The sequence below is a fragment of the Atractosteus spatula genome, chromosome 13 (assembly GCF_055471065.1).
Source record: "Atractosteus spatula isolate fAtrSpa1 chromosome 13, fAtrSpa1.hap1, whole genome shotgun sequence".
Classification (NCBI taxonomy): Eukaryota; Metazoa; Chordata; class Actinopteri; order Semionotiformes; family Lepisosteidae; genus Atractosteus; species Atractosteus spatula.
Genome location: NC_142718.1, coordinates 32,194,972 through 32,219,606, shown reverse-complemented (window position 1 = coordinate 32,219,606; position 24,635 = coordinate 32,194,972). Strand labels below are relative to the sequence as shown.

Genomic DNA, 24,635 nt, shown 5'->3' with positions numbered 1-24,635 from the left:
ATTGAGAAGCACTGGAACTGTGGATCCTAATACCTCACAAGCAAGAACAGTAACTTGATGAATGTACTTCATGGAAATAAAATCTGTCAAACCAGGAAGTGTCTGAAATTTAAATATCCTCTGAAGGGAGAGAAAAGAAGCAGACATGGCCCAAAATTAAAGAGGCAGATGTTAATGAAGCCAGATTCTATAACCTGTTTTGGGATATACGCACTGCATCAGGGTTATCACTCTTGTTCGTGAAAAGTGATTGTTTTTCAGCAAAGATAAATGCGTTGTATTTGCACACTGGGAAGAAGACATTGATTCCAAGTAGATACAGCTTCCTCCACAGCAGAGTGCTCCCAGTCACGATACATGTATCATTCATTTCTTTTGTAAACTGCCGGAGAAAAATATGTTTCTGTGTGTTCAGACAACAAAACAGCCAAGACTTTTGAGGCCTCAAGGCAGAGAGTTCTTAGAAATTCTTATTCTGTTGTGTTCTCTCAAAGCAACAGAACAATTTTCATGTGATTTCACTTCTAGGTGGTAACCAGACACAGCCGTTGTAGCCTGTGGTCAATAATTGCCTTATACTCTTTCCATTCTTCCTTTCTCTTTATTATGAAGGACAGCACAGCTGAAATGCGCCAGATTAGATAGAAACATGATTGCTCCTTTAGTGCCTGACTTCATCATAACATACCTGTTGCACTATGATTTGAATTCATACACCCTAAACTATTCACTATTAGACAACTTAACCTATTGACTCAAAAATATTTAAAATACCTCTGTACCTATGTCTATAGCCTTTTTTTTCAGTCATGACTTAACATGTCTTTATATGTCTATGTTTGCCTGGACCGATTGCTATTTTGTAATGGACTATGTATCAGGGGTTTAAAATATATTTTAGTAAGTTCATATCTTGTGTGAACCACATAAAAAAATATGTTTCTTGTGTGCATGTTCAGAAAAGAAAACAGCTAAGAAAACCGAGGCCTCAAATGCTGAAGAACAGAAAAAGACATTCACTCCAGTGTTCCTCAAAGGCCTGAATGATCTTCAAGTCATGGATGGAGGCCAAGTCCGTATGACTGTTGAGGTGTCAGGTAAGGCACTCTTGTCAAAGAGTTTCTTGATAATTGTCTCTTTTTTCAGATTAAGATTAATTATTGCAACAAAATAGTTGTAATAAGACCAATGATATTGAAAAAGTAAGTTTACTTTTTAGCATTCGCTATTTTTTCTCTGCACACAAGTGAATATATATATATGTAACATCATGTTCTGCAAATATTGCCTCTTACTGCAATTAATAGCTTTTGTGCTTCATTGTTCAATCTGTGTGGTCATTTTATTTGTGCTAAAGTTTCCTATAGTGTAAAATGTCTGTTATAGGTTAAAGGTCTTATGACTAGATTTTCATAGTTCATAATGTACTGCAGTTTGCCATTAAACTACAGTATTACTAGACAACTAAATTAACATCATAAAAGGTCTTTTTGCAGTTGTTAGTATTTAAGTCAACTTATGTTTTGAATTAATTTGAATAAACTCCAGAGAAAGAAACAAGATTTATATTGTGTTTTTGTTCATCTATTGATATTTGTTGAGCTACAGAGGGCGAAAAATAAACTTAATTGTATTCCTTATACATTTTGTCAAATTTCCTCCACACAACAGAAACAAATAATGGATCACACCAATTCAATTGAATTCCAGAGACAAATCTATCATAGGCAGAGAAACTAAGGCTTTGATTAAATCAAAATATAGACCCATTGACAAAATATGGATTTAAAATTCGGTGGCAGTTTTCCCATCAAAGTAGCTTCCAGGGAACAGCAAGCACTGGGTTTTAAATTACGCATTTGGTTGGTGTATCAATGTTTTGATTTAATCTCAGACTAAATACAGAAGTTTTCAGCAAAATATGCTGGGTGCATTTTTCACTTACTGTACATTTATCATTTTGCAGCTAATCCTAAACCGGAAATAGTTTGGCTTCACAATGGGAAAGAAATCCAGGAGTCAGAAGACTTTCACTTTAAGAAGTGTGGAAATGAATACACTCTGCTCATTCAGGAGGTCTTTCCCGAAGACACGGGGAAATACACCTGTGAGGTGTGGAATGAGCTTGGCGTGGCTCGCACAGAAGCCAGACTCACTGTGCAAGGTACTGTATCTGTTTTCGTTTCACTAATGCCAGGACACAAGCAGAATAACATACTGTATAGTGATTTTGCATTTAACATTTGAATTTTTAACACTTTATGAAGGGAACTTTACATATCTTTCATGTATATTGTAAATTGTACACGTACTTTTTAAATATTTTTAAATCTATTATGATTTCACAGTGGTCAACAGTGTTTTAAAAATTGAGCTAATGTAATCTCAGCTTTTGTATCTGTGTTTCTCAGTGCTTTAACAATGATCTCAATGTTTTGTTAGAATATACAGTATGAATGTTTTGGAATAATTGTACAGATTTAATTTTTTAAATATCTAAATAGGGGTACTTTAAAATATCTCAACTAAAGGACAGGAGAGCTAGAAATAAGTAATGAAATATAAGGTTATGTAAGTGCATGAAAATATCACTGTACTCAAGATATGCATTTGAAAAGAAGTATTGAAAAGGACAAAAGTCAATATGATGTTTTGCAAACACCTGATATTTGGTGACTTTGAGTTAAATTTAGGTTTATAGTGGATCGTACTCATACTGAACTCATGTAGCGGAACCAACATTAAACAATGCTCCTGTCTTTCCCCTTGCCAGAACCTCAGGATGGAGTCCAGCCCTGGTTCATCACCAAGCCAAAGTCTGTGACAGCCAGCATGGGACAGCATGTTCTCCTCTCTGGTGCCATTGCTGGGGATCCGTTCCCCACTTTCCAGTGGCTGAAGGATGGGCAGCGTCTGTCTTCAGGAGAAGATTATGAAATCCTGCAAAAGGAAGATGTTGTCTCTCTGCTCATCAGAAGAGTGAAACCCCATCACGCTGGCGACTACGAGATAAAGTTAAAGTATGTGTCAATCCCAACTTTAAAGGAAGCTTAAATTTTTAAATTTGGTACCGAGATATATCAAACCCAATAAAAATAACTGACCGAATAACCTAACCCTTTCATTCCTTGTTAAAACTCTCTCCTATACTAAACGTTTCTGCATCCTGTTCTGAATTTGTCATGGGAAGAAAACATTAGTTGTGTTTATGAATTGTAAGGTTTTTCCCACTTTGAGTAAACATGGCCATGAAAATATTTTGGTGCTGAGAGAAACCAGAGGAAGTACTTAACCATTTAATATAATGAGAGACAGTTGTGAAAGTATCTGTGGTATTCCCCACAGAAAGAAGAGTACAGAAGATGCTTAGTACCATATATGGTTTGCACATTTAACATTTTTGCATAGTTGCTTGGAGGCTTGTGATGAATGGTTATTGCTTGTTCAGTTCAGTGTAATGGCTGAATGAGGGGAGCCTAGCTTTAGTGAATTCAAAAGTGTAAGTTAGACAAAGTAGGAAGAAAATGCACAAACATCAGAAAGCCTGCAGCTGTATGGAATGCTGTGTTCTTCCTGAATATCATATAGACTATTTGCTGAGTAATGCAAGAGGGGAAAAAATATAAATTGTACAGACTGTATATATATTTCATTAAAATGTACGAAGGGTCCCTTTCTTCTGTATTGTTTTAACTTTCTGAACTGTTCCGCAGAAATAAAGTTGGAGACTGCAGCTGCTTGGTGACTCTGTTGGTCAGAGAGGGGGCAGTATCCAGTGAGGAAGCTTACCAAATGTAAGTAAAAATTCTCAGGCAGCCCATGAACAGGTTCTATTTTTGCTCCACTCCCCCTGCCAGATCCAGTCTGGCTTTAAATCAACATAATCCCCAAATGTGACCAAACAAATTGTTTACCTCATACAGCTGTGCTATTGTTCAAAGCCAGGGTAGGTTCTATCATTTGGTTGTTCCCTTATAAGGCTACTGAAGTCATCACTGATGCAATAGAGTAATGAATTGTATTCTGCTAATTAACCTATTTTAGATGTAGGCTGAGCCTGCTCTCTCTAGTCTTCTAAACCTCCCTGTTTTCTTGCCCCTCCACCCCCACCATTCATGTTGAAGTGAGATTGAGGCTGAGCCCTCTGAAACAGAGGAAGAAGTTGCAGATGGGACTGTGAGACCTGGTCGAGCTGGAGCTGCAGGAAAGAGTCCCAGGCAGACACAGTGTGCAGAAGAAGAGGAGCACGCAGATGTGCGAGGGCTGCTGAAGACGAGAGTGGAGACCAAGGAGCGCTGTGAGGAGAAGATCAGGCAGCAAGAGGCCGAGCAGCTTGATTTCCGCACGGTCTTGGGAAGGAAGGTCACAACCAAAAGCCTTTCTGAGGAGGACTTAAAGGAATTATCCGCAGAGCAAATGGACTTCAGGGCTAACCTCCAGCGACAGGTCAAACCCAAGACCTTGTCTGAAGAGGAAAGGAAAATCCACAGCCCTCAGCAGGTTGACTTCAGAGGAGTTTTGGGAAAAAAAGTCGCTCCAAAGGGATCTGCTCCGGAAAAAAGTGAAGCCAAAAATGCAGCACCAGATTTCAGGTCTGTGCTTGCTGCCAAAAAGAAGCCGGCAGCTGAAAGCAACAACAATGCAGAAGCAGAGATGCGAAAACCCCGAGCAGATAAGGAGAAGGAAAAGAATGAAGTCAACTGTGAGCATGGATGTCCAGCTGTGGACGGTGGGATTATCGAAAAGAAAAATAACAATATTGGGAAAGAACCTGTGTTTACAAAGAAGTTATGTGACGTTAAGGTGGTAGATGGGGAATGCCTGCGTTTACAGTGTCAGCTTGACTCAGATCCACCAGCAGTGGTAACCTGGAGTCTAGATGGGAAAGTCATTAAGCCCTCCAAATTTATTGTTCTGTCCCAAGAAGGTAATGTACACTTCTTAAATAATATATCCTTGCTTAATTAGATTAAATTAACTAGAAGTAAAAAGCCTAAACGTAATCTAAGATTTTGCTATGACTGCTAGAGGCAAATGTCTTGTAAAGACTTGCATGCATAATTATATTGTTCTGTTGTACTGTATTTACACTGTTATTTAATATACTGTATAAGAAATTGATAGCTTTATACATGTAAAAAGGTCATTTGTTCTAAATTATAGACCAATGTTTATGACAGCTTCTAATTATTGGAACCCAATAGCATGGTAATTTATAAGTAAGAGTAAAGTGTATTAAGAGTTAGGATTTTTCTTCTTTAAGCAGCTAAAACGTGTCACTGATATATTTAAACCCTCTACATGTACAAAACAGTGCTGCCCTAAGTTATTATAGCTTTTGCCTGAAATTAATCTGCTCTGTGGTAGATATATACAGCATGTTTTGTTCTCATAAAAATAGACAGGGCAGAAATAGAAAGAGGATTCCCTGAGTCTGCCCAGCAGTGATCCTTGCCAGTTGTTTTCACTGTTATGTACAGTACATTATTTTCCACTCTTTCAAATCCTTCAATACATTGGAGAAACATTAAGTTGCATTTTGTTTAGGCTATGCGGCTACAGTTTTCTATGTATATACAATACACACATATTTCACCTGTCAAAGTGAATGTAGCTATCATGGATAACAGAACAAAAATTACAGAACATGAATTCCCTTTTTACTTTTAAGCTTTATGTTTTATTCCTTTTTGATGCAGTGTCTGTAGATATGTTATGATGTATATGCCTGGTCACAGTTTTCTGCATCAAGTTGTCAGAAGTTAAAATATATATGTAAGGTGGAAATGAGTGATCAATCTGTCAATCAATAAATCTTTCAGGTATCAGGTCAGATTTGGCATACACTTCTGGAGCTGTTCCATATTTCTCCCCAGATACTGTTTTTGTTGAGGGACTTGTCTTACAGGTTCCTTTTGCCACAAATGTACAAAAAGCTTTCTAAATCACTGCCAGAGAAAACCAGTGGCACAATAGGCAGTGCCACTGGTTTGCAGTGATTTTCTTATTAAAATAATTTGAATGCTCTTTGTCACTCCAATGGAGTTGGTGTTAGGTAATAAATGTGTAACTGAGATATAGTCTGCTGGATATGTTATAGTGTCAAATGAATAATGAATCTAAGAAAATTGGCCGCAACAAAGAAGTTTAAAATGCAGTGATTTCCAGTTTGATATCATTTATTGTTCAGTAACAATATTTTTATTAAATGTATACAAATACATTTTGTATTTAAATGTTTTGTATACATTTAATAGTTAGATAGGTTAGAAGATAATACAAAACATTTGTATTAAATGTTTTAAATGTTTTGTATACATTTAATAGTTAGATAGGTTAGAAGAAGAAAACTTAAAAATGTAACAGTTGCTTATGTAATTTAGTAAGGTAATGTACCCTGTATATTGGATCTGTACATAGGCTGTTATTAATTCCACAACTGTATGACCTTTGATTAACTAAATGGCTTTATATGATTCATGAGTCCCTTTCGAGTTTCATTACATTATCATTATCAAGCATTAGACAGGGCTGATATGGATACCATAAGGTAAATGCATTAAACTACATAGCAGTACTCACAGAAGACAGGCTGCCTCTTATTAAGCCATTTTGTCAAACAACATCCAGTGACTGTATTTTTTAAGATGCACCTAATCAATTTGAAAGTACTCTGCTCATACGATTTACTCTATGCCAGTAGTAGGAGTGTTGGTTGAGTGATTGCTGGTTACAGTATATGTGTTGCAATGTTTTGGCCTCATTAACACCATGAGATTTCAGAACGAAAGCTTGGCAATTTCAGTTCATCTTTTAAATAAGGGTGAACTGCTCCATTACTTCTACAGTAAACACTAGTGAAACTTTCTAAATCAACCATAATCTTCCTATTATACTCTCCATTATAAAACATAACTTATATTTTAAAGTATCATTTATAAAACACCAAACTAAAAAGACAAGTATAAATGGAAACTACAGTATATACATATGTGCTGTAATTAATTGTTTTCTGTTTTTATGACGAACGCTATTAATATAAGTAAAACTATAGGTTATACTACAGTATACCTTCCTAAATAGTAAATCTGTGCCCTGTCCCATTTTGTAGGCGCTGAAGCCTCAGTATTGCTTACAGTTTAACTCAGTGCACTGTAAGTTGTGAAAGATGCAACATGCATATAATTTCTGAACTTCAAAACATACAGATAATTTGTTAAGTTCACAGTACTGATGGTATGCTGATCTGTATTAGGAGGCCTGTGCTCCATCACTATTGACAAAGCCCTGCCAGAAGATGAAGGCCAATACAAGTGCACAGCTGAGAACTCTGCGGGGAAGGCTGAATGCAGTTGCACAGTGCTTGTAGATGGTAAGTGCCTCCAATGACATCCAGCACAAATTCCCCTGAGCCAATCTTCAGCTCATCTCCTTCCTGTCATTACACGTCCTAATTCGCTTTCTCTGCAGACCTTTGCATTCTCTCATACTCCTCTGCTGAACCAAAGAGGTGCACATTCCTGTCGCTAGTTTTAACTGCATTATCTGCTCACACTTAAGATGTTCTTCTGTTCGCTATAGCCCTCACAAATCTTGTGGGTGCATTATTAAAATCTGAATTTCGTAAGGGGAGATTAAAATATAAGATTGTTTTCCCTTGGTGTGGTGTAGTTTAATCTGTTTATTTCCATTGTTTAGTAGTAAGTTTAAATTAGCAGAATTAAAGGGTAAACTGTGCTGTTTTGTTGGTTTTTATTACTGCGGAACATTGTTTTCATTCTAAACATATTGGGATTCTTCCATTGCGCTGTATGCAGTGAATGAAAGCAAGTATAAATGCAACGATAATACTGTCATCGTTGAGTTTTACACAATGAATGTATGAAACTAAAAGGGCTAGTTCACTTATTAATGATCACTGGAAATTATTTAAAATCAGATTCGTGCCAGCACGATTAATTAGTCTGCATTATTCTTAAATGATATAAAGAAAACATTTCTAGTCTAACAAAGCAGTGGAATAGCTCCGGCAACCACAGCACATCTGCAATCCCTGCTTGTTCCAACGCTTCAGATAAAATCTAAGCAAATATTTGGTATAATTGTCTTATTATAACGAAGACGATAAAAACAATATTTGATTGTTAGATACTGTGTTACCAAGAATAAGCGTTCAGATTCTCTGTGGCGTCTTCTTGTTTTGCAGATCCTTCAGCGACAAATTCTTCCTCCCCAGCCGACAAGAAAACAAAAAAGACCAAAAGCACAACCCCAACAACAGAAAGTGAGCTAAGCAAATATTTGCTTCCTTATTTCCCAAAAAAGGACCTATATGGGACCTCTACAATTACCCCACTGGCAATAGCAGCTTAACACAGGTCTCTTTCTACCAAGGAAAAAAAACATACTGTTGTTTTAACCTTGGCCAGTCTCATTTAATCAGCCTGATCTGCTTGTATTATCTGATTGCAAAGCATGTACAGGAACGTACAGAAAATAAAATGTAGCTTCAGGGTCACATTAATTATTTTCATCAGAAAAAAAGAAAAAGAAAGGAAAATGAGTATGAAGGGAACTTAAAAATCTATATGTCTGAGTTAGCGATTTCAAAGAAATACAGTATATCTTTAAATAACCTTACAGTCGCAGACCAAAATTTGCCACCTCCATCATAAGCAATGTTATTCTCGAATGTATTTGTCAACCTGCACTTAATTGACATGTCCTGTGATGTTTTAGTTGCGACTTCTACTGATTTAAAACATTTTAACACACTTGATAAGAATGTTTTCTTTAAAAAAAGCAGATTTAGCTCCCTAAATATTTAACTAAAGAAAAAGCCTGCTGTATTCTGATCACAACACCAAAGTTATTCTCAGTTACAGAGCTTTGCGCTAAGCGCCTATATATACTGTACATCGTTACGTGCTTGATTTTTTTAATGTATTTTGGGTGGTTATAGGGTTTATGAGTTGTTATTATACTTTATCTTGCACAAGTAAAGCTACTGACTCTGCTGTTTGACAGAATTAAATATAGAAGTGTTTGTCTTGTAGGTTCAGCTCCTCTGATTTACGGCTAGTATAGGAGCTTAGAGTAACTGCTTCAGAGCCTGGATTACTGCTTTGTTCATTTTCCATCTTCAGCCAAACTTCCTTGTAAGGCATGTGTTTGCTACGTTTAGCCTGTGCTATGAGATTCTCATGTTTTTAATGTTTTTTTAAGTACAAAGTTCAGTAGAAGATTGCCAGCTCAGGAGACTGTTCTCAAGAGCACATTTTGGCATGTGCATGACTTGAAGAAGGTTTTCAAGTCTGATTGGAAAGAATGAGAAGAAAGAGAATTGAGGCTGGCGAGAGAGAAAAAAACACTTTTTTGTGATAGCTCTTCCTTACTTTGAAGATGTGCTTTAATCTCTGCTGAAGGGAAAGACACAAATTAGTTTATTCGCTTGAATGGTGTTCACAGTACATTATGAATGTAGATTTAGAAATTTGTCAGACTGCACAGATTCCCATTTTGACTTAGATGATAACATTACATTCCAGCTTTACTCTTTGTTTCTTAAGGATATTTAGGTGTAATTATGTACATAATTAAATGAGAGTGTAAATTGTGTTTCACATAATTTTCTTCTGCATAAATATTAAAATAAATCCTTTTCTAGCATTGTGAAAAGTAATACAGTCAGAAAATATTTATGCAAGGGATTACATTTTTAAATTAATAGGAAATCACTTGTAAGATATAATGTATGACTTTACATATTAAATATACAGTATACACACGTATATAGATCACTGAAACTGACAGTTTTTTTATAAAAACTTCCTGAATCTTTTGGAAAATTAAAAAATAAATTCTTAGCACAAGGAACTGTAACTTGTAACTTGTAACTGTAATGCATTATGCTTTAAAACTGACTTTCCCCAACAAATTTTTTTTTTCATTGAGCCAGATTCTAATATTTAAAGACTTATGCTTCTTAACCTTAATCTACCTCATTGACTTCAGTCTGGCATCTTGGACAGTACCATGATTCATTCATTCGCACTGACAAATTGATAACAATAAGAGAACTGTCATTGCTATACCTCTTTTATTTGTTACATTTGATTTTTATCCTTGAACATTATCTCCAGACTAATACTAATACTGTGTATCTTTATTTCAGTTAATCTTTTAACTTTATCTTTATGTCAGTCTTATAAACAAAATATTATATGACTCAGTGCTCTGAGAGAACTAATATTTATTTAGTTTTATCGTAAAAAGCAAGGGTGTAAACTATGCCTAACTTAAAGAACATCACAATAATTCAGTCCAGTTTGTTTAAAGGACTGGAAATGGCTGCGTTCTTAAGATTAGAGATTTCATAAATGTTTTCATAATTAGACTGTTTGATTTCGTTGGGAGACACTAAAGTTTTCCTTTTAAAGTACTGTATCACTGCAGATCTTTCCGTGAGAAGGAGCCTCTTTGTTTATTTACATCTTTCCTACTGATGTGGGAAGAGAAAACACATTCGTCTATTTATAAAAACTGATGGTGTTTTAATATTAGTACTAGATACTGACTTAATAACTGATTATGGATTTTTTTATCGTCCAATACTCATCCATTATCGGACAGCTGCTTATTCCCTGTTAGAGTTGTGGCAACCTGTAACCTGTCCTGGAGAGTAGAGGAGTTTGTTGCTGCTTGTACATGTACATCGGAATTTATGCCGTTCTCTCTGAGCTTTCACAGTACAGCAGATGACACAGTATGACAGACAACACCATGAATTGTAGACAGTGCATGTACCATGTACATCTACAAAATGGTATATAATAAAGTGGTAGTATGTACAGTCAATAAATAACCGGAACAATTGTTGAAGAATAGGATGCAATGCATGAGAACACCCTAGAAGAGAGACAGGTCCATTGTCGTGTGAGTGACCCACATACTGTATATACAGGGACAAGTTAGTGCCACCATTCAATCTAGAAACTGCTTGTTTTTGAGAGGCAGGAAGAGACAGTAGCACCCAACCATATTACCCACACAGTCATAGGGAGAACGTGTAAATTTCACAAAGAATGCTCCGATTCCAAATCAAACCAAGGCATCTAGGGCTGTGAGGCAACAGTTTTTACCACCACCATTCCTATTATACTTTAATCTCTTGTTTCGTTGTTGTTTACTTAAAGACCTCTTCAGTTTAAAGCTATGTATCGGTATCAGTTTGTCTTTGATGAAGTTCCGTGCACGCAGTATTTTAAGTAGGTACAGTAGCTGCGTCAGCATGCGTAGGCTGTAAAGGAGCAAGTAAAGGTTTATTCCATGCTGAATAAACAGTTCTTCTTCGGGTGTCAAAGAAGAAGGCTCCACAGCCGAAACATGTTTCTTTTTTTTCTATTTTCAGCAAGGAATAAACCTCCGTATAAACCACCCAGCCATTAGAAAACACTCTAATCCCAAATTCCGAGTCTGGTCAGACTTGTAGTACACTTGTGGTACTTGCAGAGTAATCTGTGTAGTGTGGGAGCACTGTGGCTACACACATCTCCCAGGTGGGGACTGCACTTCAGTGATGAATGAACTGGGCCACCTACTGTATGTAAAGGACTTTATTATTCTATGGAATGAAAAGTACAATATAAATGCATTTAATTACAATTATTAACTGGAACAACAGTCCCAAAGTATATCCCAGCCAGTCATTAAACATCAAAACCAATAGCTTTTGGTACCTCATCAAAATATTTTATTAGCAGCAAAAATACAATAGAAAACATTTTGATAACTGACAAGAATCACAAGTACTGTAGGTACATCAGAATATCTCAAACCTGAACTGCATAAATAAAAAAAAAATCAGATGCTTTTTCTCATCAGAGCCAACCATTCCTCACCCTAAATATATATTTATACTGTATAAGCCTCCAGTCTAATATTGAAACAATACTTACTCTGAATCAGACGTTTAGAAGATCCCTCTGAATTATTTGAACAATTTTTGGATATTTTGTTTTTATTTTGCAATTCTTTCTGATGATTTTGTCAGGACAGAAAGAGTGCAGTGGCCAGTGTCGTTTGGTTTAATACTGTATACTGTGTCTTTGTGGAGCACAAGTAAACCATTGCATAATGGAATGTCTTGTTGAGGTCTGTGGGGAACTGAGAAAATGGAGGACAAAAAGCAAAGTTCATTCTGACATAATATTGACTTGCAGTAGATTTTCTAATATTAATCTTGTTTCAGTTGCTTTTACCTTTAGTCAGATATTAGTGGGCTTTTCTGCTTTGTATACAGCACTCCTTTAAACAGTATAGGAGAAAATATCCATGGGAATGTACAGTACATGTGAGTTTCCTTTTGCCCTGGTGTTCTTGTACTAGAACAAAAATAATCAGCCTCACATCCACTGCTGGAAAACAGTAACCCGTGCATGTGTTTCTTTTTGCTTAAGGGCACAATAAAACTATCCGCCTTTACTCTCAGAATATTTTTTTTCCCATCTGGGCTCAGGACCTCTGCAGAACATTATTTTCCATTTCTCTAAGGGTTCCTGTTGTGACAGAAGGTATTGGCATATGATTCAAATAGGCATACAGCTGGTATCTCTGTATGACCTCTATTCTGCTTATCAGTTTTATCTACTGTAAGGAGCTGGCTGATTCACAGGGTGACAATGTAATAATTCTAAAAATAATTCTTTACATTTACTGTTTATAGTGCTCTTCATCCCTCAGCTTTACTCATAGAAGGAAACTCACTTCACCCATCGCTGAAGTGTAGCACCCACCTGTGGTCAAAGATAGGATAGTGGGTGGACTTATGAAGAAGGAGATTGAGGGGTAGACAACAAACATTTGTCGAGTGAGAAAGATTAGCAGACTTTTAGGGACAGATTGGATTGCTGATAGAAATCAGGAGTTGGAGAAGGGAAATGAAGCAGAGAACATACTGGGACCCCTGGTGAGGGGAGATGGCTGACAGAATGAAAATGTACAGTACAACGAGCTTTGGCCTGCACCAGAAACAGAGCACATTTTTTAGAAAGTGTGGATCATGTAGATGTTATTCATAGTGAAAAAATGCGGGAAAAAGAGATGTGATGTAGAATCATGAAAGAAGCATATTTAATGATCATAAAACCTAGATTTGCTGGTCTTTAGGACAATTAAAAGGAGATTTAGAATACAAAAAGTGTAATTTGTCTGTCTTATGTTGTGTATTTTTTAAGAATGTATATCAAGTACTGTTATGCCAGAAGCTAGTGAGCATTTCTCCCAAGATTTCTGTTTTTTTATCTTTCTTTGCTTTATTTTAGATCTGTGCATTAAGAAGGTAGCATTACTATGAAGTAGGATGATAGTATTACCACATCCATATTTTCTGAGCATAGTGCAGGCAGAGAGTAGACTAACATTACAGGCTTTCTGGAACATAATTCTGTTTGAGAAGGAAGCCTTCCTCAGGCAAGGAAGGACAATCTAGGTTAACAGACAGTGTTCTATAACCATAGATCCTCAGAGTTTTTTTATTAGTTTGCTCCAGTTTAAGACATTTCATGTCAATACCCTCATTCCAGTGCCATGATTGTGCATCTGGTTGCACAATCACCAACAGCTGCAAAGCTTTGAGGATAAAGGCAGAAGATCTCTGCATTGGAAAGCAGATCTGTAGGGTTTACATCTATTTAGCATTCTTGAAACTGCCTGCTGTAAAGGCTTTTGCAAGGAACAAACACTTCAGCCACCACAATTTACTTTAGTAATTAAGCTTGTTGATGAGGTTGACAGTAGGCTTGATTCGATGCAACCTCAGTGAGAGTTTTAAGCCTTTAAGCATCTGAATGCGGGCATTGGCGTGTTTAAGTGACAGTACATCTCCTGCTATACGCGTGTATGTGCAGGAGCCTGGCAGGGGGTTTTCCACATGCTTTGCACTTCACTTGCCAATATTGGCAGTGGTTGTGCTAATGTGCTCTTGTGTAAGCATTTCTAGATTTAGACCTCCTTCCTTATTAAGCTTTGGATTTTATAAAGCCTGTAAGTCTCACGCTTTCTTCATGACTGTATTTATTATGCTTTTCTAGTCAAAGGTGCATGAAATTAGAACGAGTCATGGAAAGTTAAGCTTACTCTTTGAACCGCTTCCGACCGTTAAATTATCTTTTGAAATCTGCGGTGGAGTCCGAAAGTCATCATTAAGTTAAAATCTCACAAAAGTATGATAACCGAGGGCAGACTCCTTATATTCTGATACAGGCCCTGCACAGAAGAAAAATGCTTTCACTGGGGGAGGAAAATAAGATTCTATTAATCTAAGACAAGTATTCACCTATTTCACAAAAGTCTATGACAATTGCATGAAAGTTCATGAAAGTATTTGTGATTTGCATCCAGTGTAGACATTAAACTTGAAACCTCTTCTTAAATAAAGCAGAACTTTTAGAGTGAAGGCTGTAGGCAATGCATTTCTATCAAACGGATTGCCAAAAAATATTAAAATGCACCCAATGAGCTAAAACAACAAAACATTTTTATCTTGAATATAACTGATGTCAGTGCCAAGATGACACCAAGGTGGTAACATTTTGGTGTCTTTCATTATAAAAGAAAACTATTGTTTTTGCTGTTAGTAGTGTCAAGTCTACTACGCCTATGTATTAGTGAGGCTTCTCATTTGAAACTATTTTAAATTAATTATTCATATTCACAACTCTGTTGTTTGTTGTATCCAATTTAGGTTTTAAGTTCTTGGGACTTTTCTTTCAATAACTGCGTGGTTCAGCTCTTGGAAACATTATATAGAATGAAACAATTTTGTTGTTCCAGCAGGTATTATAATTTAAGGCCTATGTTCAAACCTCTGAAAATTCCAGAGTGAAGGCAATAGGCTGTGCTATATAACATTTTCTTTGGTAATGTTCTCAGTCTGGTATTTGGAAATACTGGATATATTAAAACATTGATTTTTGTTTGAAATGAGACACTAAACAAAAAATAGATTTTGCTGGTTTGGTTAAAAAGTGATATGCCACAATCTATTATTTTTTATTTTCTAATAATAAAATTTAGCAATATGGTTTAGTGTGCTCTGTTCTCTGAAATCCCAGGCATAAGTGTGTTCTTTATCATCTGACAGCTTGTTCCATAGACTTGTCTTGCCTTCACCCATTCCCCCTTCATTGCAGAACAGCTTCTTCACATAGACAAGTATTGTTTATGTAGGTCCCAGCATAAGATATCATTGACACCATTCAGATGCCATAGCCTATCCATTGAATGGGCTTCAACAGTCTTTTCCTCCTATGTATTCATGAGAGTGAGCAAGTGCATAGTTTTCTCTGTTTCACTAAGGGGCCTGACAGTGTAACCCCAGTACTCAGGAGATTTCAAGATCACAGACTTCTTATTAATGCTTGTAAAAAGAACATCTTGGTCATCTGAGAAATTAAGCAAAGCAATAAAGAGCAGGCACAGCTAGCAAAATTCAGAGGCTGTACTAATGCTATTAAGCTGAAAACATAGGGCAGGAACTGAATTTAGAAAACTGATCACTATTAACACAGCATGGAAATTCCTTTGGTATTTTTGGTATATTTTGGTTGTTTTGCATTTTCTATACTAAAATTCAGACACAATTTCCAGCTTCCATTTCCACATTTTTGGTATGTTAACTTTTGACTTAAGGTTGTGTCTTAGTTTCTATTAATAGATAACAAATACAATATTTTTTAAATAATCTGTACTTGGAATAAGATACCTAATGAATTACATTTTTATCAGAACATTTATCATTTTATCATTTCTGGCTAGGGAATGAGATAAAATATTTCTGGCATTTTACTTTATAGACTTCACATACTATTGCTTGTTTATGGAAAATACGTATTTTGTCAAGGAGCTTACTAAAAAAGTTCTTTTCTTGGGAACACAGTTTTCCATTACTTTTTTAATGACTTGAAATACAAAACTAGATACAACAGAGGCTTGAGTAATGAATTTCAAAGACATCAGCTAGTTTTAATTAGATTGTATTTGATGGCCTTTCTAGGGTTTGGATTCACTTCTCGTATTAACTGGTTTTACTGGCACATTGTTTCTTGACAGCAATCAAACATAAAATAAATAGTGCAGAAAGCCATTTCCTGGGTAGTTTAGTACTATATTTAGTATTACCATAAAAGGAAAACTCCAAAGGACATAAGCTCCTAGGCAGAACTTCTCCCATGGAAATTTAGCAGAGTTATTACAGTTCCTCCCTAAATAATAGACTTATCACACAACCGTAAGTTTCACCTTGAATTTCTCCTATGAATTTCAGCTACATCCATTAGGAAGTAATTGTGTTTTCAGACAAATCTAAATAAAATTTCAATGCTGTTTATATTCTGTCATGTTTGATGCCATTTTTCTAGATCTGTATGTGTGCTTTGCAAAGTTCATGGTTTGACACATAAATATTATATTGAAGAAATGGAGAAACACTATTTGCATGTGCAATTTAATTTAAAAGCTACTCAATTGAAATGAACAGTTCTTCACAATTTCAGAGCCTGTGACATTGTAATAAGCTTTGCTGAAGTGAAAAGAGTTCTGGAATGGCATAATAATTTAAAAACACTAGTGGGTTTCATAATGGAGTAAAGATTGTTGAAAACACACTGTTAAATCAACATTTGGTCATTTACCTGAAGCAGACTTATTGCTGATTTCTAACTGGTGTCAGACTAATAACAATGAACAAATGCAAGGCTGACACAGCACAAAAATGCTCTGTGTTTGTTTACACAGTGAAAGTGAGTTTTAACAGTAAACTTAGTAGAATGGGGTATTTAGAAAGGTTTTGTGATATTTCTGGTAGTGTAATCACAGTTGCAGTGGCTTAATTGTGCTTAATGTACGTCAGAAATAAGAATGATAATAAGTTTACAATGTGTTTAATTGAAAAAAGGAATGCTTAGTGATGTGATGGTAGGCACTATGACAGCACATGAGGCAGGGGCTCTTAAGTGCAAAGTATCAATCAACAAAGAAAACATGCAGCTGAAGGCAGAGATAACAGGACAGTTTTATTCATAATGTAGAACAAAAGTAAATAAACCAATACCACAGCATAGCTTCTTCTCCAGATTCACTTTTGCCTTTCAAACTGTGAGCCAGGCAGCTACACTCATTATTGGCTCTCACAATAATCTCCACAAAATCACAGATCCATTCTTCACTCTCTCTAGCCTTTTTCTGGGGGTGTGCATTTCCCATGTTCTTAGCCTTGGCCATTTCTGCCTGTGAGAATAGCCAGCTCTGGTTCTGCTCTTCTGCTCCTGTAGCTGCACCTCACTCCACTCACCAGGAGTCTTGCTCTTTCAGTTTTGTATGGTCGCCAAACCAATTGCCTTTTTGACAGGCCGATCAGATGAAGGCATGTACCAGATCATCGTCCTTCCCACTCGCCTCCAACTGTAATGTCACACACCTTCACGACGGAAGGTGACATCAGGAAGAGGCCTTCCATGGCCTTCCTCTTGCAGAAGCAGAAAACGGGGGAGGGTGAATGGAACATACTGTACCAGAAGCCTGCCATCCTCCCTTGTATACCAGAAACAGCTCTTGGTCTGCTCCTTCACCGGCTCAGGGGACACTGGCACGTCCCTCTTTGTCTTGTGCTGGAGGACACTGGCGTCCACTCTTCTTCCTCTAGGCAGTTGGGCAGCTACAGTGTCTCCACTTTTCTGGGTACAGCAGCAGCTCTTGGTTGATGTCCTCCCCTTCTTCAGACTTGGGAGGCAGTTACAGCTCGTCATCCCTTCTCCCTGTTAGAGGTATTGCTGGTGGATTTTTGTCGTCACTGTCTCTGGCACAGGAACCCCTGGCAGGTTCCTCTGCCTGTTTTACTGGCAGCCAGCCTTTTGCCCCCAGCCAAGGTGGCACTGAACAGTCATCCCCATGTTCTTGTCCCTTTGGCTTCGGAAACAAAGCATTCCGGTGGTGGCAGTGGCAGCTTCTTCTTTTCTGAATCTTCTCCCTCGGGTGCAAGCTTTGCGACTGTACAGATTGCTAACCTCAAAGCTCGTTGCTGGATGATAAATTTATTTTTCCCTGTGACTCTGGCCTGGACAATGAGGCTTGCCTCCCCACCTGGGAGACTTCAGAGACCTCAGGCATTCCCTCCGTTAGGTCCCTGCAGATTCTTTGCTTGCAGCCTTTCGTCACTTCTGACATGACGTGGAGAGCTTTCATGAGGTCAGTATATTGCTGCTAAATGACCTCTCTCTGGAAGCTCTCATCCTCCCCGAGGACTTTCTGTACCATTTCTCAGTACAACTGGGAAAGATACTTCCTGTCACAGTCATGTAGTGGGGTCCCTATTCCAGTCTGTGTAGTCAATTGCCTTCCTCCTGCGTTTCCAGGACCACACAACCTACTTCCTGCTGTCTCCCAAATATAGTTAAGGTAGCACAGTGTAGGAACTAGGGCAGCTATGAAGTGCAAAATTGCAGTATAACAGTAAACAAACTAAAACAAAAACCTGGTTCCTTCAGAGCTCCGACTCATGTACACATCTCTCACTAACAACCAGGCAATAATGCTGCTTACAGGCTTTCACATCAAACATACAGGAAAACCCCAGTACACAATTGCAAATCTGGGTGCCATTGGTCATCGGTCAATCACAAACTTTCTTCTTCATCCTCTCTGGCTTCCTCCTGGGGTGCAGCTGCTCTTTTTCTGTTCTTTGGCTCAAGCCATGGACAGGGTGGTGTCCACTTCTTCCCAGAGGGCTCATTATCTTCAGTTCCTCTGCTCTGTTCTGCAAGCGCAGCTGTTCCTCAGCTCACATATCAGGAAGTCTCTCTTCTAGTTTTGTGTGGTCTCTTCAACAACTCCCTTTCTCAGAGCAGGTCATTCTCATTAGGCTTTTGGGGAATGTAGAAGGAGCAAGATCTGCCATCTACTGCAAATAAACTGTTCTGATAATAGCAATAAAGGAATGACCAGTCCTTTAGTTTTCGATTGATATTGTGCTTTGATATACTGATGTTAATTTTTGTTTTGAACTCTAGAAACCCAGTTTTCTAATGGAAAAAAATCTTTCTAATGTTGTCATGTCTTATTGTTTTACATTCCAACCTACATTTGATTTTTTTAGTTCTAAATACTTGTATACACTATGTCTGCAGTAGTCCATCAGTTCAGGTCTGATTTATTTTGTGACAACCTAACATTGAACCAAACAGTAACATTAGATAAATTCTGATAATTTATTAATGATTTAATTTATAGCTTCCATTTTTTCCTCCATGTGGTTCTCTCGATTTATGAATCTTTACTTGTGAAACACGATCCAATCTTTTATTCATTTTATTTTACACTGTAAAGAAAAGGAATCCTCTCTCATAAAAATAGGGATGGAATGTATTTTTTTATTTTGTCACAAAGTCAGTTGCAGCTGTTACGTTAATTTTCACAAGACAATTAGTTTGAAATGGAGTACAGGTCATTGCTCCTCTTTTCATGGTCTTATATTCACCATAAGGTTGATACTTTATATTATGCAGTACTTTGTGTTAGTCGGATTTAAACAGAAGTATAAAATGCAAATGAATCTTTTTGTCCAGTTATGAATAGATGTGTGCTTTCCTTCCAGATGAGGCTACAGTTAAGAAGAAACCAGCACCAAAGACACCTCCCAAAATAGGTAAGATTTTTATTTTGGATTATCTTAGTCACACATGTTGATTCCGGAGGGCTGTTTTCTTCAGATATGGACTCGAACCCAAAGCTGAAATTTTTATATATATATAACCCATGCTAAACTTTGGGTTACTGTCTAAACATATAAGCTTTAATAACTCAGAATGTCCCCTGACAGTGTGTTTTAGGAATGACAGTAAAGCTGTTTGGTGCTGATTGAAATTCTTGGATTTAAATTCCTCTACACTTCCCTGTGACAATAAGTTGGCCCTGAAATGTAGTTGTCTTTAGTGTCAGAATGCTTTGCATCCTTTTTTTCCGTTGGCACACTTATCATTTTTGGGGTAACATTGGCAGTTTTACTTGTGACTAAAGAACCCTCAATCAAATGCTGATTAAAGGCAGGCATGCTTGCCAAGAATGGTGGGGAATCCCCTTTGTGGATAGTGATTCAGAATAACAGCTACTGCTAGAGTTGTGCATTGTTCAAACATGCAGGTTTGAAGGAGTTATTGTTGTGATGTGGGCATGGTTTAGTGCCAGTGTTTTTCAATCCTTCTGTGCTAGATTGATGGAGGCATATGCAGTAGGGATAATAATAGTGGCACTTTAGTCATGACCGACAATTTAAAGGTTTTGTAACTGGCCCTCCACAAAAATCCTTCATGTTATTATTTACTTGCACATCTAAGTTTCCTCAACCTTTTCTTTGTAAATTTTGTGTTTTGATGTGCTGAGGGCCAGTGAAAAAATATTACAGTATCTATGCCTAGTGATATGTCAGACCATAACCTGCAACTCTGATTTGCAAGGCCATTAAATGAAAGCAATATATAGCTCAGGAATTGTATTTTTCATAGAAGATGTTGTATATTATTTTTAAATAATTATACTTTGGAATATAAAATATTTATATTCACTGAAGGACTAAATCAAAAGCTTAGGCCTTTTTTTTATCTGGTCCTTTTAATCTTCTGCACTGCTTAGAACTCCTGCCATCTTAGTAAAAGTCTAAAGCGATTATTTTTATTTCAGCTGTTCCCCCTCAGATACTGCAGTTCCCAGCAGATATGAAGATACGTGCTGGAGAGCCTGTAGACATTTTCTGTAAGTTTGGGGGAACGCAGCCTATTACTTGCACCTGGCTAAAATTTAGAAAGCAGGTAAGAGACTTTTTTTCTTTTACCAATACGTGTTTGTTCCAGTTACAGTAAAATAGGATCGTAATACTAAAGAATGTAAGTGTTAAGGGAAAACATCTTTCTATAGCTTTGGACGTCTCCAGTGTCAAATCAAACTGCGATACACAGCCTTGCCTAAAATAAGGGTGGAACATGAGAGGAAGTTCATTGGGTAATTTAGTAACTAAATCCTTGCTGCTGTTTATCTGTTTGTTATTCCCCCAATTTTTTTCTTCAAATTTAACTTGGTTCAAAACTGTTGATATAGAACAGGAAGAGGTACAGACCTAAAATGGATTGAATTATTCCCCTCAAAGTGATGTAACATTTCTTGCTTGTTTAATGACTCTTGATTCACGCATGACTTTATTACATTGCATTACTTTTGATTCCTATGATGTTTACATTAACCCAAAACCAAATCCTTGACTCTCACCTCAGCCCTAAGTCTTACTTTAAGTCCAGCTCGAGGCCTACATTTTGCCCTAATTACAGGGTAAAGATTAAGGATAGGGTTAGTGCTGTGGATGAGGCTCGTGTTTTGGATTATGGCTAGGGTCAGTATTTATCGGAGATAGGGTCTGTGATAGAGTTAGTATTAGAAATTACAAGAATGGTTAAGTTTGGCATTAGAGTTATCATTAGGGTTTATTTTAAGAATACATTTAAGGCTAGGATTATTATTAGAGTTTGGACTAGGGCTAGAAAAAAGGAATTGAATGGTTAAAGAAACCTTTGGTCTGAACTTAAAAAGTTAACCACCTTATATAGCAGCATTTTTTGTTGACTGAAATTAAACAGGATAGACATTGAGAAGCATAAAAGTCCTGGAGGACAAGAACATTAAATTATTTTCTTTTACAGATACAGGAGAAAGGACCTATTAAAATAGAAATTACACAGACTGCAAGCAAACTGACTATTTCTCCAACTAAGCATGAGCACTGCGGATGTTATACTCTACAATTGGAAAATAAATATGGCAGTAGACAAGCTCAGGTCAGCCTCACCATTGTTGGTAAGTTTGATGCAATACAGTATGTCTCAGTTCAGTTCTAAATATTGGGAACGTTTTATGCTATCTATGCAAAACTGAATGTGATTTTCCTTTGTGAGTGATCTGGTTCTGCTTACACAGAACTTTAAGCAGAATTCTAATTTTCATAGTATTAAACCTTTAATTGCATTTTCTTTTTAACTATCGGTCATCGATATTTTGAGCCTTTTCGTGTTTTAGAAATAGCTATCTCATAAACTGTTCATTCAAAAATGGTGTTAATTATTTCAATGTTAACAATTTATTTGAAATGAAAGCATATTTGGACCGTCTTTAATTAGCTTTGTTTATTGTCATATTTCAGGCATTGTACTATAGAATGAACTGCCTTCAAATGCTAAAGTACTTGCGTCAATGAAAAAGAAATGTTATGTGAATGAAAAGGCAATAAGCAAAAAATATGTTTTTATATTATCTTTTTAGTTTCCTTTTTCAATTTAATTGGCTGCCATTATTGCTTTTAGTTATTTAAATTTAAACCAGCAGGTTGCGTGCCTGAAGAAAGAAATGGGTTGTACATAAAAAATAAATAGGTTATATGCTACTTTATATGAGCAGCTGCAAAAGCTTCTAGTCTTGCCAGACACTGATTTTTCTTATCATTGTACCTCTAAAGGAATGTGATATACAAGGTAAACAGCGACATGCTGGATCCTAACAGCCCCAGATGCAGAGATTTTTAAGAGCCTTTTATGGTTTCGTTTCTTACAGCGCCTAAAATGAAAGACTTTGCCGCTGTCAGCATGGATGGTATCCAGCCTGGCTTAAAGAATATTAAGTCCTACAAGAACTAAACAGCTAGGGCAGTGGAATTATTCTGTTACTTCCCAATGTTGTTCTGTGTGCCACTGAGAGACCGCAGTCCACAGTAATGGCAGCACACAGAGCTCATTAAAGACTGGCAAAACTAATAAAGTACTCAAATGTAAACTGTTATTATAGTACCTAGTTATTACTTTCATTTTTTTTGTGAAATATATCCAAGAAGACTGGAAGCTCAACATTTTGTGTACATTTCTCCTGCAATGTTATTAGGAATGTTGTGTTTTGTTTAACTCTAAAATAATATTTTTTTCAAAAACCTTTTTTATCGGTTTACAATTTTTCAGACAAGCCCATCCACTTACCATTTGGAAAAGGCATGTTTTTTTTAAGCCTAGGAATCAATTTTCAAAATCGAATAAAAAGCAAAAAGATCATTATAAAATGAGACACACAAGCATTTCTTTTATTAAGAAATGCAACATCAAAATAATTATCTTCCACCAACATTTGGTATACAACACAGAAGAACCTTTCCTTTGACAGTATATACAGTAGGGTATTCCATATTATGTTCTTGAGAAAAAAGGAAATGGGGGTGCCATTTATTTGTACTAGTTAGAACTTACTGACAGTATATCTGCCATCCCTGAAGAGAGATTCAGACATTGACTTTCATTTACTTTATAAAAATATGAAAAAATTGATAAATTACGCATTTGAAATGTTGGATGTTTCAATAACACTGCAATTACCTTTAAAATAAAAGAAGTTGTAAATATTTGTGCATTAATTACTACGGTATTTTTTCAGTCTTGTGTAACCTGCTCATCTCCATTGCACATTTATATACCATTAGTTCCAATATGTTCTTATATGAATGTTTATGTTAAAATACTTTGGATTATGTTGGATACCTTCCCTTCAGGCAGATAGGTGGGGAATAACCTCTGTAATACATATTGAGTAAACTGGGAGGCAAAACTACCGGAAAACTGTGAGTTCTGTGATTGTGAAATGTAGACTGACACCAGTGTAAATAATACTACCACAATACTATATTTGTAGGTGCCTTGAAGTCTGCCTACTCAATAGTTGCATGATTCAGCCTAAAAACAAATATAGTACTATTTAAGTTAATCTAATAAAGAACCATTTGTCTTGTTTTTTGTGTTTACAGTAGGAAGCACATTTGTTAAATTACTACTCTGAAGTCAGATGGGGTTAAATGTTTCTGAGTAGCACTTGTTTAATTTATTCCAGATTTTTTCTCTTTTAATTCTTTCCACATTAAGGTTACTGTTTTGAACTTTGAACAGTACAAGGCAATGTAGACTTCCATGACATTCCTGGAAGAGGTCTGGATTTCTCTCTAGCTCATATTAATATCATGATCAGTCAGCTTTTGTTTTCATTTCAATGTGTATTCCATTTATCAATCATTTGCAATCAGACGCAAGTCTGAATGAAGCCTATTTCATAACTGTTAGCCAGTGCTGTGAGGAGATGAGACTGCCTGTCCTATATTTACTGAGAAATGTTTAGCGTGTTACTTTACGAACTTTTAGAACTTGTCCTTATCCTGATGCCTTGGCCTTCTCGGGATCTCAACTGGTATTTTTCTGTTTTTACTGTTTGGTCTTTTGCAAAGAAGACACCAAATCCGACAACACTTCTAGAATAGCTTGCTCCAGATTCCTACCACTCTTTATGTAAAGATGTTTTTCCTGTTCTCGGTTTTAAATGCACTTCCCAGAAATTTCTATTTGTGTCATCTGGCCCATGATTCATATGGAAAGAAATCCCACGGTAGTCTTTTTTGTACCAACTAGAAAGATTATGTTCTCTTAATCTGTCAATTTAGGTGTTTCCTTTTAGCCTGTGAATGTGTCTGATAACTCTTTATGGACTAATTTCAGAGCAGAAATGAGAAGCACAGA

At 36.6% G+C, this 24,635-nt stretch overlaps 1 protein-coding gene across 3 annotated transcripts in view; it reads left to right on the top strand.

Moving 5' to 3' along the window:
* Positions 1 to 24,635, top strand: part of mylka (myosin, light chain kinase a) — a 97,374-nt gene that overhangs the window by 59,737 nt on the left and 13,002 nt on the right. For all 3 annotated transcript variants that reach the window (XM_088930136.1, XM_088930134.1, XM_088930135.1), the window contains 10 exons: positions 960 to 1,097; positions 1,967 to 2,164; positions 2,774 to 3,020; positions 3,714 to 3,794; positions 4,125 to 4,927; positions 7,256 to 7,372; positions 8,207 to 8,284; positions 19,649 to 19,699; positions 20,731 to 20,858; positions 21,741 to 21,894. In XM_088930136.1, the coding sequence (XP_088786262.1) occupies positions 960 to 1,097; positions 1,967 to 2,164; positions 2,774 to 3,020; positions 3,714 to 3,794; positions 4,125 to 4,927; positions 7,256 to 7,372; positions 8,207 to 8,284; positions 19,649 to 19,699; positions 20,731 to 20,858; positions 21,741 to 21,894 (1,995 nt within the window). The remainder of the gene's footprint in view (positions 1 to 959; positions 1,098 to 1,966; positions 2,165 to 2,773; positions 3,021 to 3,713; positions 3,795 to 4,124; positions 4,928 to 7,255; positions 7,373 to 8,206; positions 8,285 to 19,648; positions 19,700 to 20,730; positions 20,859 to 21,740; positions 21,895 to 24,635) is intronic.